The sequence below is a fragment of the Coregonus clupeaformis genome, chromosome 19 (assembly GCF_020615455.1).
Source record: "Coregonus clupeaformis isolate EN_2021a chromosome 19, ASM2061545v1, whole genome shotgun sequence".
In the NCBI taxonomy this organism is placed as follows: Eukaryota; Metazoa; Chordata; class Actinopteri; order Salmoniformes; family Salmonidae; genus Coregonus; species Coregonus clupeaformis.
In genome coordinates this window covers 33242370-33261138 of record NC_059210.1, presented here as the reverse complement: position 1 = coordinate 33261138, position 18769 = coordinate 33242370, and the positions used below count along the sequence as shown (strand labels likewise).

The following is an 18769-nucleotide window of genomic DNA, read 5'->3' as shown; positions in this document are numbered from 1 at the left end:
GTGGGATAATGATGGTTTAAATGGTTTCACTGTCCAGATCCATCTATACTTGTAAGATATCCAGACACAATGCCTGTCTGACTACCTCAGAAGGTTGTCAGGAAGACCTGATCACAATCAGATCACAATGATTATTTTAATAATCTACACCTGTCTAAAAATGTGGACACAATCAGAATGTGGACAAGATCAGGACAAAGGACCTTAGAACCAAGTATAAACGGAGCTAGAATCACTGTGGTCTGGGGCCTCCCGAGTGGCGCAGCAGTCTAAGGCACTGCATCGCAGTGCTTGAGGCGGCACTACAGACCCGGGTTTGATCCCAGGCTGTGTCACAACCGGCCGTGACCAGGAGTCCCATAGGGCTGCGCACAATCGGGTTAGGGGAGGGTTTGGCCGGGGGGGGGGGGCTTTACTTGGCTCATCGTGCTCCAGCGACTCGTGGTGGGCCGGGCGCTTGCAGGCTGACTTCGGTCATCAGTTGAACGGTGTTTCCTCTGACACATTGGTGCAGCTGGCTTCCGGGTTAAGCGGGCGGGTGTTAAGAAGCGCGGTTTGGCGGGTCATGTTTTGGAGGACGCATGATTTGACCTTCGCCTCTCCCGAACCCGTTGGGGAGTTGCAGCGAAGAGACAAGATCGCAATTGGATATTACGAAAAAGGGGGTACAAAAAAATTATATATATATATAATCACGGCGGTCCAGCATACAGAGCCCCAGGGAGGAAAGAAAAACACTTGACAAGGAAATCAGATCTCTCTCAGGAGTTGGTGTTGTACAAGTTACTGGTGTACAATTACCTTCCAATTAAACAACTGTAAGCATTTCTAGTATATGCAATTTCACTCACAGCACATAGCTTCTTAAAGAGAGAGTAGGTTTGAAGTTTATTTTTTAATGAAAATATATTAAACATATATTTTCCAGTTATGCAATGTCCTTAACATATATATTTCAATTCTTAAAACACCGATTTGAGACCAGAATAACATTACCACAAATACCAGTCAGCTTTGTTTTCAATGAATTATTTTTACTTGATAGGAGTTTCACCTATATCCACAACAACATGTTGCAGTGCTTTATAGTACAATATGCCAATCAGGTTTTAGAAAACTGGACAATGGAAACTGGAGTGGCAGCAGATTCCTCTGCTTCATGTGGAGATGTCTCCAGGACTCAAGAACTAGTAAAACACACCCACTGGCCAAGCTAACTCACATACCTCTGGTACAGCTATTGGAAGTGGGGATATGATACAGCTGCTGCGAAGTCATTTGAATAGTGTCAAGAATAGTTACTGTTAGGCAAACAGACATTACCATCAATATCTTGTATGTGTGTGTGTGTGTGTGTGTGTGTGTGTGTGTGTGTGTGTGTACACATCCATTTGGTAAAATGCAGAGATGGAGCTCACAAATGACCACTCCCTAATTTGCTCATCAATTTACAAGGGTGTTGAGTGTATGCTAATGAAACAAATGCACTTCTCACACCTTTACCCCCATGGCGGGTTTCCCTGGCCTGCAGGGTGCAGCGGTGCTGTCCAGGAAGTGCTAGGGGGAGGGAAAGCACAGTTATTCCTGTATGAGGTGAGCAGAGAGCCTGGTCTGGAACACAGGTGACTTCTAGAACAGTGGAGCCACAGAGGAGTCCAAACCAACCCATTTTAGATCACAGCGAGCATGCAGGACTATGAGAGAGTCTGGGAGAGTATGGTGGATACAACAAGCACTCTAGGAGCAGCAGACAGACGGATAAAGCTGTGTGCTTTTGAAGAACAAGGGAAGTTGAAATGCTGACAAAAAAAACAACATCAATTCATATTTTTTTGAGACTCAGATTTTTTACCTCCAAATCAGGTTTGTTCTTTTCATTCTTACTTCTATCTCAAAGAAAGAGATGATATTATAAGACAGTCTTCTAATTGGGGCATTTTAATTAGCATGTAGAGCTACTCACATGATTTCTGTCCCATGACAGCAGTATATCTGAGAATGTTATTAACTGTCAGGGAAACCTCTCCCTCCCAGCCCCTACCCAGAATGCCTTGCACTCACAACACTATCCCCAGCCTCCTTTGACAGCTCCAAGGAAAGCTATTCATTTTCTGTCAACATATCCTCCAGCTCACCTGACAAGTACATTACTTTTACAAAATCCACCATATTTGATAATCTGGGATGAAAAACAGCATTAAGTACTACATACATTGTGTTTGAAATTTAAACATCCTTAATCAACGCATTATAACAATAATGATAAGAATTATAATAAGCAAAGCAATAATTACAGTATAGCAATAATCATAATGGCCATTGTCTAAAAACTACATAATGTTTTCCATAAGGTCTCAAAAACATATATATATATAGTGGAAGTTCATTTTCTTTCACTTTTTTTCTGGCTAATAGTAACTTAAATATTTACAATGATTAATTTACAACCAATGGCCCAGCCCAGTCAGATAGTTGTCCTATTTTAAAATGAAAAGCACAAGAGGAGGAAGAAGGGTCCATGTGTCTGTGACAGTGGCCCACTGGGTGGGTGCCGTGTGTCCCAGTGTGGACTCCCCATATCAGTGTCTCAGGACAGGAGGCTCACATGGCCACCAGCTTGCCCAGAGCCATGCGGAACTGCTGTGTGCAGCCGGCCAGCTCCCGCACCCTCTCGGTCATGTCGCGCGCCGCACCGGGGGACGGGTACTGCAGCGCTGCAGTCTTGGTGCTCACCACGATGTCCTTGAGTTTGTCACACAGCATGTTACTATGCTGGGCCACATGTGCCCGCACCTCTGGGGACTTGGCCTGCCGCGAGAGTGTGTCCCCGATGAACACCAGCTTGTGTGCACTGAGGATGACAAACTTGCTGTGGGCCACAAAGATCTTGGGCGGCTGGTTGTTGTTGATGGAGGAGTAGAAGGCGTCGATGGCGTTGGTGAGGGTGGTGACGTTGGCCTCACACTGCTCCGAGTAGAAGAGCAGCAGCTGCCGGTCGCCCATGCTCAGCTTGCTCCGCTGGGCCGTTGGGTAGTGGGGAGGCGGAGTCCAGCCTGAGATATCGTTGTTGATTGGCCGGCTGACTTCTTGCTCCAGTCGCTCAAACTGTTTCAGCTGCAGTAGATGGGAACACAGAGAGAGTAAATAAATATCTGCCTGATCTGTAAACATCCCATATGAACTGACTGAACCCTCAGCCTCTAAAACACCAATGTAACACTACAGTCACATATAATGTCCTTCCAAACACTCCCTTATTACTCACAAAGGCTGCATTTAGAGAGGCAGCCCAATTCTGATCTTTTTTTCACCAATTGGTCTTTTGACCAATCAGATCAGATCTGAAAAAGATCTGATGTGAAAAGATCTGGGCCCGGTTTCCCAAAAGCATCTTAAGGCTAAGTTCATCGTTAGAACCATTGGATCCTATTGTTCTAAGATGAACTTAGCCTTAAGATGCTTTTGGGAAACCGGCCCTTATATGATTGGTCAAAATACCAATTAGTAGAACAAATATCAGAATTGGGCTGACTGTCTAAACGCAGCCATTTACACATCCACTCGCTCACTGACAGACCCACAGATCCTCACCTGCTGCTGTTCCAGTGTGGTTTTGTTGTGTCTGGTCCCTTTCTCTAATAATTGCCTCTGATTCTTCTCAAACTCCTCCTTACCCTGGAAATCAAAGGACAGAAAGAAAAGTAATCGTACTTACTGCTCCAAGCACATAGACACAAACACGCTCAGACAATGCTGGGATGGAATTTTAATTCTACTGGTTTAAGGGAGGATTACCCATATAAAATGATCCGTCTGACACAATGTGTGATAATTCTCCTAATCAGCAGGTGGCAGTATGAGCTCAATTCAAACCAGACCACTCACTGCAGCTCTGCCACTACTCTGAGGGTAGGTGACATGAATTCAGGGTTTGTATGTTAGTGTGCTACACACACATAAAGCACTGAAACATTTAATATATAAATGTTTTTTAGATAATAATAATTTGGTGAGTGCTTATATTTGTCCTATTTCACACATGAACAAGTGTGTATTAATATGTATGAGTGAATTGTTATCCCTGGAGCAATTAAGTACCTTGCTCAAGGGCACATCGACAGATGTTTCACCTTGTCGGCGTCGGGGTTCAAACTTGCAACCTTTCGGTTACTGGCCCAAAACTCTTACCGCAAGGCTACCTGCCGCCCACAATAATATAATATTGTCTTAACATCATCTGTTCCTCTTGCATTTTCACAAGAATACTGCTGCACATGAGGGCAACAACAGCAGCAATGAACAGAGAAAGTGATGATGTATGATGGGTATGTAGAGAAACACGCTTGCACATGCAGTAATGGTGATTGATAATGACACCTGAAGCAGTGCGCTAGGGGAGTATGTGTAGCCCACATGGGGAAGCCTTGTATGGGCCATTGATTAGTCTGCTGGCTGTGGTGTGGAAATGGAGATACACCTGGAGTCTATCTTCTCTCTCATCTCACACACCAGAGTATCATTGAACACAGACCGACACCATGGCTCGACATGCTTAACATAATCCATGGGCTAATGTAGAGTGCTGCTGATTGTTCCAAACCACAATATCGTTATGAGAAAGTACCGGTGCTGTTGATTCAGAATACTAACATACACCAAACTAATTCTCTACTGATAATTGAGGACATAAACGCATGTGTGATGATCTGTGCTGTGGTTTCATATGAGGAGGTTTTACCTGTAAATGCACATAGTCATAGTCCTCCATCCAGCCCTCCTCTGTGGTCTCGTACGGCCGGTCAGGGGTCTCCTCCTCGGCTGTGAGCTTGGGCGGGGACGGTAGGGGGCGGGACTGGATGTTGGCTCTACCGTCTCCCATCTGATAGGCTGAGATGTTGTTGTTGGTTATCTGACCCATGAGATCAGCGGCGTGGGGGACGGGGGGAAGAGGGAGCTGCTGCTGCTTGTTTGTCCTTTTGAAGAGCAGCGAGGCGTTGCCATGGAGAAAGGAGGCTAGCTGTTTGGTGTCGTCAGGCACACCCCGGGCACACATGACCAGCCGGTCCAGGTCATCCCCACTGCTGCCTGCCGAGGGCGCCATCAGGGCAGAGGGGGCCCAGGCCACAGCATCCAGAGCCTGGCTGTACTTGACCAGGCCCTGGAAGGCCTCCTCCATCTTCTGCACCTGCTTGCCCAGCTTGGCCTGCAACGTGCGGTCAGTGGCCTGGGCAGAGTTGGCCACGGCCCCCCTGGCAAACTCCAACAGGTCCCTGATGGCCACCCTCATCCTGTCCACCGCCTGCCTGATGGATGGAAGGTTGGCCTCCATCTGGGTTGGGCTGCGCCAGTTCCCACTGATGAAGGACATGATGAGGGAGACAGAGCCCTCCACCCCCTGCTGCAGGCGGGACAGGCGCTCCATGGCCTGATCTAGGTCCAGCATCAACAGCTTCCCCGGGCCAGCCTGGCTGGGCACCACCGACTCCCTGACTGGCACCATGTCCAGAGAGGAGGTGGACAGGTTGCTGCGGGTGCTGCCCGTGCTGGAGGCAGACAGGCGTTTGAAGCTGACCGTCAGCTCCTCTGTGGCGCCCGCGTCTCGCACCACCTGAGGGGGGATGTCATAGATGGAGTCCTCGCCTGCAGGCCGCTCGCGGGGGAAATCGTACACATCCTGGGGGTCGTGGGGTCCACCCTTCCTCAGACTGGCGGGGATGTCGTAGATCTCCTGACCCAGGGGGGCATGTTGGGCATCTGGGTGGCGCTTTCCGGTGAGGGGAGGGGGAGGGACATCGTACACGTCTTCAGGGATGGGGGGCTCAGGCCCCCCGGGGATCAGATAGCCCTGGTTCTGGCTCTCCATACTCTTCAGCTTGGCAAAGTGGGGGGGCACGTCATAGGTCTCCTCCCTGTCCCTGATAGGAGCGTCTGGAACATCCTTACTGACGGAGGGTGGGAAGTCGTACACCTGGGAGGGAGGGAGGGAGAGGCAACGTCAAACACACACACTTTACTTACCCTCACTGCCATAGGACATCATAATGATGTCAAACACACATTCTGACTCATGATAAGGAGGAGGGGTGGTTACTTTAAGACACCACCTATCAAGTACAGATGGTAAAGCACACTGGGATTGATGAGTCTCCCACTGTGTCCCTCCTCTACTACAATAACAGACAGAGAGGACGTCTTATTGGTGCAGCAGCTGCAGCCTCACCATTTGCTGGGCGTGCAGTTGGCTCTTGTCCACACTGGGGGGCGTGTCATAGATGTCTTGACCACTGGGGGGGCCTTTCACCACCATGGGGGGCGTGTCATACACCTGGGGGGGGGGGGGAATACATTGCACAGTGAGATAAAACACACACCCCAAGCAATAAAGATCGATTTACATACACATTATCAGAGATATACACACACATTTTCAGACGTGCACACATATAGACATACACATAAATATACAATCAGCAATACGAGCTCAGTTACAGCTGCACCAGACTCAGTTGATGAGCATATTAAATAAGGGAGGAACAAATTAAATCAAGCTTCTGAGGGCATTTTGGATGAATCCAGTTTACTGTGTAGGAGGTGGGAAGGGTGGGAGGGACCCAGACACTCTGCCCACTGTGTCCTCTAATCCCGTCTCTCCCTGGGGCCCTCTTCTCTCTGCTACCTTTCCTAAATAATGTTGTACAAGGGGGAGGGGGGCATTATTGAGGCTGCAGGCTGAGAGTGGGTCAGTGAGGGTGCTGATACACGCAATATGTGGACCATCTCTCCCACTCCTACACAGAGGACACACATCCTGTCTGGGACTGGCCCTGACACGCACACAGGGAGCTGGACTGACTGGAGCATGACCAAAGTTGGAAACAACTGAAGAAAATCTCTTATGCAGCTGAGACCTTAACCTCAGTGCTAACTCTGTTCTGACAGTTGTGCCTTGCCTGACGACTCACCCTGAATTTATTTCCGCTGCTCTATCGATCGCTACATACATTCAGTCTGAAACTGCCATCCTAAAGTCGTTGTGTGACTTCAAAATGAGGGGCACTATACAAAACAAATTCATCAGCGATTGGATGGTCTCTAACAAATCTAACCAATCAGAGTTTCAAAGTTGATTATGTCATCATGTAAGCCGGCTCTGGCCCAACCCATCAGTTTCTGGGACCAATCAGAACAGTCAAAATGTGTTCTCATTCTAGAAATCATCGGGGAGGGAGGCAAATCCAGACTCATCATGGAGAAAAAACGTCAATTGGCCGGAGCAATGTGGATGGGTAACCAGGCAAAGTATGAAAACTATAAGGATATGTGTGTGATGCCCACAAAATTCAACATTAAAAACAATGTCGAGATATTACTGCAACAATACTGCAGAATTTGTGTTGAGAGGATGCCTATTGCCTAACCACTTTTCTAAGGCACTGTTAAATTCAATACAATCCCACAATGCACTTCAGCCTGGAGCGGCAGCAAGGGAATTAACTTTGCTGTCAGTCTTGTGTGAGTAAACTTCTGGAACACACCGCCCTGCAGCAGCCACAGTCCTGTCTCTCTCTCTCTCTCTCTCCAGCCCATGAAAGGTCTGTTATTGTGCACACTACTTTTACAGCTTTGATTAATATAGTATTTCACAACTACGCTGAACAAAAAAATTCAACAATTTCTACGATTTTACTGAGTTACAGTTCATATAAGGAAATCAGTGAATTAAATAAATTCATTAGGCCCTAATCTATGGATTTCACATGACTGGGAATACAGATATGCATCTGTTGGTCACAGATACCTTTAAAAAAAGGCATGGATCAGAAAACCAGTCAGTATCTGGTGGACTGTGGAATGTTTTCCCACTCCTCTTCAATGGCTGTGCGAAGTTGATGGATATTGTCGGGAACCAGAGTATGTGAGCGGAATGGAGCTGGAGCGGAGTGAGGAGCGGAGCATGCCCAATTTGACTGGAACGCGGAGCGAGATTCCTAAAGACTGGAGCGTCGGCCTTCTCACCCGCTCTAATGTCGCTCCAGTAGCGCTCCTGTAGCGTTCACTTCACGAGCTCAGGGCCTGCCCGGCCCAGCATGCATTTGTAGTCTACTTGTGCGCTGCTATAGCCCCTTGCTTTAGCTACTGTCATGGAGTTACCTAAATATTTTCATAAAAAACTGATAAAACACACAGGTGCAAAATCAAGGTGACTTACAAAGATGAGGACCAAGAGCAAGAGAGGGAGTGTGGTGGTGTTGTGTCCACAACTAAAGAATCATTGTGGAATCTGAAAAGACACGTATCCTGAAAGCATGATGGTGTACTTACTACATGCACATGCTAAAAGAAAGGAAGGAGCAGGGTAGATAACTAAGTGTGTCATTGTAGCAAAGTATTTATAAATAAAAAATCAGATCAATTAAACATTTCGTTCATTTTTGTTCTATTATCTATACAATAGGCCATAATTGATTTTGACCCAATAAGCTTGGCATATTCCCACGTTCAAGGAGCTTTCCGTTTTGATTGGGTTATTTTGCCTAAAATCCTTTAGGCCTACCTATAGAATTTGTTTTTTAAAACACCTCTGCATCACTGCCCAGCCTGGCAAGAGTGGCCAAAAGGGTGTTTAGCATCCCCAGTGGCTCTGCAAGTGTGGAAGGGTTATTCTCCACTGCTGGCCTGCTCTCCAGGCACCATCGCATGAGCCTGAAGCCACAGACTGGCCAAACTCGTGTTTCTAAAAATGATTTCAAAGGCACTAAGTCATTTTTCATTTAATTTGTATTTAATTCTAATTAAGTCACAGCCTATATGCGCAATTTAAAGACTATAATGATTTAATACAACGAAATGTTGTTTAAATACTGAGCCCTTTATGTCCCTACCAGTCTATTGTGTCACGCTCGCAAATGTTTCACAATGCATTTCTTTGTAGGCTATAGCCTTGAAATAATATAGCCTAAATAATTCATTTTCGTTCATTCTTAGGCTCCCTGTCTGGCTCCTGACCTATTTATAGTGTTTACATGCTGTTTAATATGACATGTAGCCTATTTGAAATTATGTGCGCTTCTTACATTCACCTTTTTATGTTTATTAAAATACTTTTAATTCAAATCATATGGTTTGGTTTGAATACTTCAAAACCAAATGGTAGGTCCAGGTAGTCACACAAATAGATGGGTGTTGGTTCAATTGTGATTTTAACGAATGGAGCAAATTTGGAGCAGCAGTTTTTTTTCCTGTGAGCGCGGAGCAGTTTTTAGCGGAGCGGTTGGAAAGGATGTGGCGCGCTGGAGCGGTGCTCAACTCCGCTCACATTCTCTGGCAGGAACTGTAACACGCTGTCGTACACGTCGATCCAGAGCATCCCAAACATGCTCAATGGGTGACATGTCTGGTGAGTATGCAGGCCATGGAAGAACTGGGACATTTTCAGCTTCTAGGAATTGTGTACAGATCCTTGCGACATGGGGCCGTACATTATCAGGCTGAAACAGGAGGTGATGGCAGCGGATGAATGGCACAACAATGGGCCTCAGGATCTCATCACAGTATATCTGTGCATTCAAATTGCCATCGATAAAATGCTATTCTGTTCGTTGCTCGTAGCTTATGCCTGCCCATACCATAACCCCACTGCCACCATGGGGCTTTCTGTTCACAACGTTGACATCAGCAAACCGCTCGCCCACACAACGCCATACACTCTGTCTGCCATCTGCCCGATACAGTTGAAACTAGGATTCATCCGTGAAGAGCACATTTCGTCAGCGTGCCAGTGGCCATAGAAGGTGAGCACTAGCCCACTGAAGTCGGTTACGACGCCGAACTGCAGTCAAGACAAGACCCTGGTGAGGGTGACGAGCACACAGATGAGCTTCCCTGAGAAGGTTTCTGACAGTTTGTGCAGACATTCTTCGGTTATGCAAACCCACAGTTTCATCAGCTGTCCAGGTAGCTGGTCTCAGACCATCCCGCAGGTGAAGAAGTGATGTGGAGGTGGAGGTCCTGGGCTGGCGTGGTTATTCATGGTCTGTGGTTGTGAGGCCTGTTGGATGTACTGTCAAATTCTCTCAAACGACATTGGAGGCAGCTTATGGTAGAGAAATGAACATTCAATTCTCTGGCAACAGCTCTGGTAGACATTCCTTCAGTCAGCATGCCAATTGCACGCTCTCTCAAAACTTGAGACATCTGTGGCATTTTGTAAAACTGCACGTTTTAAAGTGGCCTTTTATTGTCCCCAGCACAAGGTGAACCTTTGTAATGAACATGCAGTTTAATCAGCTTCTTGATATGCCACACCTGTCAGGTGGATAGATTATCTTGGCAAAGGAGAAATGCTCACTAACAGGGATGTAAACACATTTCTGCACAACATTTTTGAGAAAGAAACTTTTTGTGTGTATGGAAAATTTCGGGGATATTTTATTTCAGCTCATGAAACATGGGACCAACACTTTACACATTGCACTTATATTTGTATTCAGTATCTATAGGTGATGATGGAAGTCACCAAGTCAAAGAGCTTGGTAATGAGTTTTAGAGGGCAGTTTAAAGCTACAGCTTTTAGGTTATTGGCTGTATTACACAGATCTTTGTTGATCCTAAACATCAGATTGATGCACCATGTGCGACACATGCACATTCGCAAACACACAACCCAATCTACTTCCAGGGTCTGACAAGGGACCCTCTCTAAAGTTTATGATGCTGAGGCAGGATTATCTGCTAGCTGCTTGTCAATGAGCGTTGCACCTGAGGAGGAACACAGTATGTGGAATCTAAGACTCAACTTCATCCCCGTTTCTCTACGACCTGACGGCAAACAGCAGCAGACTGACAAGCCAACTCCTCCATCCACTCCTGAACCCCTAATAACATACAGCAAATTGCACTCCCATCTCTCGCCATGTGACTGTCCCCAAACAAACAGATTAGCAATTATAATTCTGCACAAACAATGTGATACAATCTGTTCTCCAGGCCTTTGGGGAATTAGAGTGACAGAGAGTGGAGGCAAGAGGGACTACAGTATGAATACCAAATCCACCTCCACAAACCATTGGGCACCTTGCCAAAACACTTTGTCAGAATCTTGAATTCAGGCGATGCAATTTGTTTGGAGTTGGTATTCAGCGGGTACACTGATCTGATCGCAGACAGGTTGGAGTGAAAATGAGATGGTTGTGTTACTCCTCTCAGCAGAAAAACAAAGACAGGGCCCATTGGATTGTCCACTGAACCCGCTGATTGATCTTAGGCCTGCTATCTGTGCTTGAATGCAATGATATCCCTCCAGGCCCAGCACTATACTCTTTCTGACGCCGTCAAACAGCTTTTCTTCTCTTTCCCTCATTCTCTCCTCCCTCCAGCTGGTTCTCTTTCCCTCTCTTTTACCATGTCTTGCAGCCGTTTGTCCTGTTATGTTGTGCCTGAATGCATGTGACTTGTTTTGGGAATAGATGCTGTCAGTAGAGAGAATGGCTGTGTGTTTCTCTATCTGCTCCAGGAGCCTGTGTGTGTGTGTGTGTATGTGTGTGTGTGTGTGTGTGTGTGTGTGTGTGTGTGTGTGTGTGTGTGTGTGAGAGGACGAACGACACAGAAAGTGGGTTCACCTTCAGATCCAGAGTGCATGCAGCTCAGGACATGCTGCTCACTGTGCTTTGTGGAAAAATACAACCTTTTTCTAACGCCTCCAGACAATGAAATATCTACTTCCCCTGCTAGTAATGTATGACCTCCTCTAAAAATAGATGTGGAATCACAGAGCCGCCATGGGTTTAAACACACACAGAGAGTGAGAGAGAGAGACAGAGACTCATGGGCGGCGCACAATTGGCCCAGCGTCGTCCATGGTAGGGGAGGGAATGGCCGGCAGGGATGTAGCTCAGTTGATAGAGCATGGCGTTTTCGCCAGGGTTGTGGGTTCGATTCCCGGGGGCCAGTATAAAAAAAATATGTATTCACTAACTGTAAGTCGCTCTGGATAAGAGCGTCTGCTAAATGACTAAAATGTAAATGTAAATGTAAATATTCCCAATACATCAAATATTAATGAGAAGTGAGATACTTCGCAGACAGATGACCAGTTGAGTTGGGAAGTGTGTCTAAGGCAGCAGAGAGGAAAAATAGCCATCAATCTTGTGAAGAGGATGAAATCCCTTCAGTGACATAGGAGACAATAAGTGGCGAGGCAGGACAGTGAGGACATGAATACCACAGCCCATCTCATACACAGGACACCACCATCACTGGGGTGGTCAAGGATAAGAGGTCAAAACTAGTGTGGCTCAATTGCCGATGATATGGAAGATGAGACATTTTATCTTCAGTGATGTGTGTCCGGATGTGGGTATGTTACTGTATACTAGAGAAGCGGGAGAGTGCAGCATTTGAACATAAATACAGGTGAGAGAGATAGAGCAAGAGAGAGCGTCTAGCTGACTCCTCACCTGCTGGTTGTACTGGGCGCGGGTTGGGGGAACGTCATATATATCCTGTGACTGCTGGGAGGGAGGCATGTGTCTGGGAGGGACGTCATACTCATCCTGCTCCGACTTCCCCGTGTCATACACATACACCTGGCCCACCCGCATCGGCACCACCACCTGACGGAAAGAGAGGGACAAAGGGAGAGAGGCATGAGGTTAGTGAAATGGTCTGTTACAGTATTTTGTCAAATTGATGCATCTTTCTCCGCACCTCTCTGATTCAGAGGGGGTGGGTTAAATGTGGATGACACATTTCCGTTTTTAAAACATTTTTAGTCATTTAGCAGATGCTCTTATCCAGAGCGACTTACAGTTAGTGAGTGCATACATTATTTTTTCATACTGGCCCCCCGTGGGAATCAAACCCACAACCCTGGCGTTGCAAACGCCATGCTCTACCAACTGAGCTACATCCCTGCCGGCCATTCCCTCCCCTACCCTGGACCAATTGTGCGCCGCCCCATGGGTCTCCCGGTCACGGCCGGCTACGACAGAGCCTGGATTCGAACCAGGATCTCTAGTGGCACAGCTAGCACTGCGATGCAGTGCCTTAGACCACTGCACCACTCAGTTGAATGCATTCAGTTGTACAACTGACTAGGTATCCCCCTTTCCCTGTCCCTTTAAGTCCTATGTACTTTATCACCCACGGGGGATTGTATTTGGCCCCCCCAAGTACATTTTTGTTGGATATAAAAGACTGTGAAAACACCAGAAAATCAACTCCAAGGGATTTTAATTTTGGAAATCTGTTCCAAAGTATTCTTACGCATAATAGAGATATACGCTGAGTGTACAAAACATTAGAAACACTTTCCTAATATTGAGTTGAACCCCCCACCCCCTTAGTCCTCAGAACAGCCTCAATTCATTGGGGCATGGAATCTACAAGGTGTGGAAAGCGTTCCACAGGGATGCTGGCCCATGTGGACTCCAGTGCTTCCCATAGTTGTGTCAAGTTGGCTGGATGTCTTTTGGGTGGTGGACCATTCTTGATATACACGGAAAACTGTTGAGCGTGAAACACCCAGCAGAGTTGCAGTTCTTGACACACTCAAACCGCTGCGCCTGGCACCTACTACCATACCCCGTTCAAAGGCACTTAAATCTTTTGTCTTGCCCATTCACCCTCAGAATGGCACACATACACAATCCATGTCTCAATTGTCTCAAGGCTTAAAAATCCTTCTTTAACCTGTCTATACTCATTGAAGTGGATTTAACAAGTGACAATAAGGGATCATAGCTTTCAACTGGATTCACCTCGTCAGTCTATGTCATGGAAAGAGCAGGTGTTCCTAATGTTTTGTACATTCAGTGTATGTGATCGTATACAAATGTAAGCAAGGTTTGAAATGATTATGTTTTAGTCAAATATTATATCTGTTTGGGCTTCTTGCGGTCAATTTGAAGTCTACTAATTATTTGTAATTATGTTCCAACCCTCTGAACAACCACTCAAGAAAAGATTGTCCCACGGCTGAATCTAGTTGAAGATCCCTGCCGTAGACGATTACTGTAGTGAACACATTCTATCCACTCAAGACTCAATCTTAATGAAATTCCCTTGACCCACAGTGAGGAGCCAACACAGCCTGTAACAGAGTCAGGGTCTGGTTTAACCCCAGAAGCAGTAAAACAGAATGGAAGTCTTGGCAGGTCAGCATGGGAACAACGGCTATCCTATTGTCTGCCTGTTTCCCCACAGTACTATAGTCTCAGGGTTATGTCAACTGTCTGGGCCTGGGAAATGAAAACAGACAGACTGACAACAGCACACTGGCTGCTCTCAATACAGAGACAGTAACTGGAGCATAGCATCCATCCAAACTAGTACTCAAACTTAGTATTCAATACATCACAGGATATTGAGAATCAAATCATTAGCACTTCTTATCAGGACCATATCATCACAACATATTGCCCTGCATCAGTGCTCTTTGGAAGTCTATCTGAGCTCCTCTGGCTGTGTGTGTGTGTGTGTGTGTGTGTGTGTGTGTGTGTGTGTGTGTGTGTGTGTGTGTGTGTGTGTGTGTGTGTTTGTGTGTGTGTGTCTTTCTCCTCTCCTCTCACTTTCTTTAATCTGGCTCTGCTATTGATCCCCTGCAGGCCAGGGCTGTGGAATCACACAGATAGGGAATGTTGTTGTCTCTCTCCCAATCAGGGCACTGGGGAAATCTCTGATTATCTACCTCCAGTTACAGATACACTGCTGCTGTCGTCACTACTGATGGGAGAGGAAAATAACAGTCCAATCACACATGCATGCCGTCACACACACACACATACACACTAGTGCTAATAAACCGTCCGCAACCTCCCGACTATATGTGATAAATATAGAAAATGCACTGTACTGTTCTCTGTTTTGTGTCGTTTTTGCCTCAGTGGATCGACGTTTTCTGTCCCAGTTCCCGTGTATTTGGCACGAGTACAGCTAGGCTTACGCACTAATGGCAGAAAAAAGATATGACAGAAAAACCTCAATGTATGAATTGCACAAGATTTATACATGTATAAAAAAATGTATGCATTGTTTTCTCTTTATTCAACCCCCCCACCACCCACCCGCCCTTCATCCACACAATATTTCATGACCCTAAACCCGCCCCCGCAGATATAACCGCGGGACTGCAGGTTATGAGTCAACTAGCACACACACACGAGCTCGGTCAATCCCATTTCCAAAAAAACTGAAAGGATCCCTGGTCCATTCCTCTGGAGCCTGGGCTAAAGTGAGGATGTGTGGTTCTGGTCGTGTCTGCCAGCCTGTCTCTTCTCAGTGCCAGACAAGGTCAAAACCAAACATGGAGACGCAAGCTGAGGAGATCTCTAGACGTCACTGAAGCAGCCATGCCTGGCTCACTACGGGTTTCAGAGGCGATAACTTCACAGAGTTCTGACAGGTTCCCCTCGTCCCATCCTCCCTTCTCTCTAGACCTGAGCTGACCCCCTCACTGCCAGACACCCCACACCCCCTCTGGACACCCCAGTGAGGAGCGAGGGGAGCGGAGGGGAGGGACTGCTCCCTACAGGCCATCAATATCTCAGCCTGGCCAACAAAGGAACATGACATCCAGATGCATGTTAGTGTTCAGCTGATGGGGACCAGGGTCGAAGGGTCATGATTAGCATGACACAGTGACAGAGGAAGTGGATCTCTCCAGTCTGACTGAAAGACACTGGATTAGATACAGCCAAGCCACAACCCATACAAAATAATGGAATGACATAGGGCAGGGGCAAAGAAGCCCTAAAAAACACTATACAATACAATAACCTCACTGATACTAACTATACTGAACACTATACTAAGCCTCCTGGTACACGATGGTGGTGCCTAGTGAACCAACCGATAGCACCAAATAGAATCTCATAGAATCTCACCACTCTGGAATTCCACCTCCAGTCGTAGTGGCTATGGCAACCAAGCATGTGGGAGCGAGATAGCTGCTCTTCAGATATTGAGTGTGCACCAATCCACTCTCAATAATGCAGTAGGCTTGGGCGGTATACCGTATATATTTGGAAATAGCCATGGGATGATTTTGCAATACCGTCAATACTGTTGAAACTATTTATTTGAAGTTTTTTAATAAATATTTGTAGCAACTTGTGCAATACGTTAGGAGAAAAAGAAGATCACGTTCTTCATTTCACCTGCCACATCATTTTTCATTATGAAGCTTACCATTAGTCCCCAGTCACTCTAAAATGTATAGTTTTGTCACACAACACAATGCAACAGATGTCTCAAGTTTTGAGGAAGCGTGCAATTGGCACGCTGACTGCAGGAATGTCTACTTGGGCTGTTGCCAGATAATTTTATGTTAATTTCTCTACCATAAGCCACCTCCAACGTTGTTTTAGAGAATTTGGCAGTACGTTCAACCGGCCTCACAACCGTAGACCACGTGTAACCACGCCAGCTCAGGACCTCCACATCCAGCTTCTTCACCTGTGGGATTGTCTGAGACCAGCCACCCGAACAGCTGATGAAACTGAGGAGTATTTCTGTCTGTAATAAAGCCCTTTTGTGGGGAAAAACTCATTCTGATTGGGTGGGCCTGGCTCCCCAGTGGGTGGGCCTATGCCCTCCCAGGCCCACCCATGGCTGCACCCCTACCCAGTCATGTGAAATCCATAGATTAGGGAATTATTTATTTATTTCAATTGACTGATTTCCTTATATGAACTGAAATTGTTGCATGTTTCGTTTATATTTTTGTTCAGTATAGTTACAGTATGGAATTCACAACTAAATGTTTGCCAGCTAGATATCTTATAACTATTAAGTTAACTGTCTAAAATGTGCTAAATGCTCTGCAGTTGTGCATTTGGTTTGCTAATTTAGTAGCTAGTTAGCTATCTAGCTAAGTGGTTAGCCTAACAGCAGAGAAGCCCCTCCTGGATCAAGAGTCTTGCTGTCTAATATCTGTTTTCTGTGTGCAGCAAACTGTGAGTAGCATTTTTGAGTTACTTGTAAAACTTTATGAGCTGGGATGTCTGTCCTGCAAATAGTTTAGGTCAGAGACTGTATAAAATGTTTGCAATAAGCTTGTTAGCATTTAGTTAGCATTCTATATGGGACTTTACGTGTACTTGTTAGCATTGCTAACCTTCGGATTACAGAGGCTAAGTGGCGTCTGAAAATAGTGCCCCTTGTGTTCAGTGCCGGTATTACCAAATATCCCTGTATGGCACAAGGTCGGTATGAAGGTATGACAATCTGGATACCGCTCAAGCCTATAATGCAGCAATAAAGATCCACTAGTCATCGATATATCAATTCACATTCACTAAAATAAATCCATTGTCAATTTTAGATAGTCAGAAACAAATACACACATAAACACTTGCATACACAAATATGCATGCGCACTCGCGCACCCACACGCACCAGCCTTTACTAATGGTTAATTCTGCTCCCCTTCTCTGGCTCTACATTGTGGAAGTTACCTCAGTAGCCTGCTTGACTGGCATTTAAGAAACCAATCACATTACTTGCTAATGAAATGCCACAACTCTCCCGGATCCTCTAATAATATTTGCTCTCCCAGTCAGGCTGCCTGCCACTTGAAAGGTGACAGCCCAGCTAAAAGGGTAATTAAGCCATTGCCCATTAAATAAATCTGACAATATGCCTCTGTTAATATGTCTCATTCCTGTGTCCTGTCTGTATCCTTCCTCCATCTCCTCCCCTACATGCTTCCCTTAGTTCTCCATTCATTCAGAACCAGTGTCTAAAGAAAGAGAGTAGATGTTCTTAACTGACAGCCTATAAGCTGAAATAGGACTAAGGAAAAAACCCAGAACAAATGAAATCAACTGAACCAAAGTAATATTTGAATCTCTCCCTATACCAAACTCCCTCCCTCTCCCACCTCCTCCCCCCTTCTCCATCTCTTTCTCCTCCTTTCCCTGCCTTCCACTCCTAGTCTCTCCAGATAACCCATTCTCCACGGAGGTAGCCAGTTTCACACACGTTTAAAGAACGCAGCAGGTGTTTCATCTAACACATCCTAGGACAATATCGCACAGCCTCCTCTGCAGCCTTCTCTAACACAAAACACTCCCTCTCCTCTCATACTGAGATATAGATCAGATCATAACATGTACTGTATGTTCCCCTTGAGCTAAAGAACGCCTAGCTTTACTACAACATAGTAACTAAATACCCGTTCCTTTGTGCTATACGGGTGATGGGATGGGATATGCAAGCACAACTGACAACATGTAATTCTACGTTTATTCATTATTATTATTTTTGACTTGTGTATTGTCTGGCATGTTTTTCTGGTTCACATGAATGTAAACAGCCTACAGAAATATGGATCACACACACCATTATGTTCCTGGGAGCGTCACACTACTATTGACAGCAGTAAGTGAGAGTCAGATATCTATCACTTAACCTGGCTCTTATCGACAGATCCTCCATAAGCTATTAAAGAGATTAGAGGAAAACATTATTGGTTTTTGGTCATTCATCACATGGTGACGAGCCAGCCCTATCAATGCCCTCCTCAGCTGGCCTTTAACCTCGTCTCCGTTAATGGAAGATCCCTCTGAGGCCATGAACTGCGTGAGCATAACTAATGGTGATCAATAGTGTGAATTATCAATGAGGAAGGTGTTGGAGAGGGGAGGGCAGGGGGGCACATATGGGCTTTGGCTCTTAGCCAAGTCCTCATCAATAGTGTTGAAAGGCTTCTGTCAATGGGAGGGGGGCAACACCCAGCAGCCAGCTGTCACAACATTCTATCAGGTCATAC

The 18769-nt window shown here is 45.9% G+C and overlaps 1 protein-coding gene across 4 annotated transcripts in view; it reads right to left on the bottom strand.

Annotated features, from left to right (window-relative positions):
- Window positions 1-864: 864 nt before the first annotated feature.
- Window positions 865-18769, bottom strand: part of bcar1 (BCAR1 scaffold protein, Cas family member) — a 112421-nt gene continuing 94516 nt past the window's right edge. For 3 of the 4 annotated variants that reach the window (XM_041837381.2, XM_041837377.2, XM_041837379.2), the window contains exons 3-7: window positions 12456-12611; window positions 6221-6325; window positions 4739-5968; window positions 3592-3675; window positions 865-3117 (exon numbers count right to left, since the gene is read on the bottom strand). In XM_041837381.2, the coding sequence (XP_041693315.1) occupies window positions 2602-3117; window positions 3592-3675; window positions 4739-5968; window positions 6221-6325; window positions 12456-12611 (2091 nt within the window). In that variant the 3' untranslated portion in view covers window positions 865-2601. The remainder of the gene's footprint in view (window positions 3118-3591; window positions 3676-4738; window positions 5969-6220; window positions 6326-12455; window positions 12612-18769) is intronic. The other variant, XM_041837378.2, reaches the window with a different exon arrangement.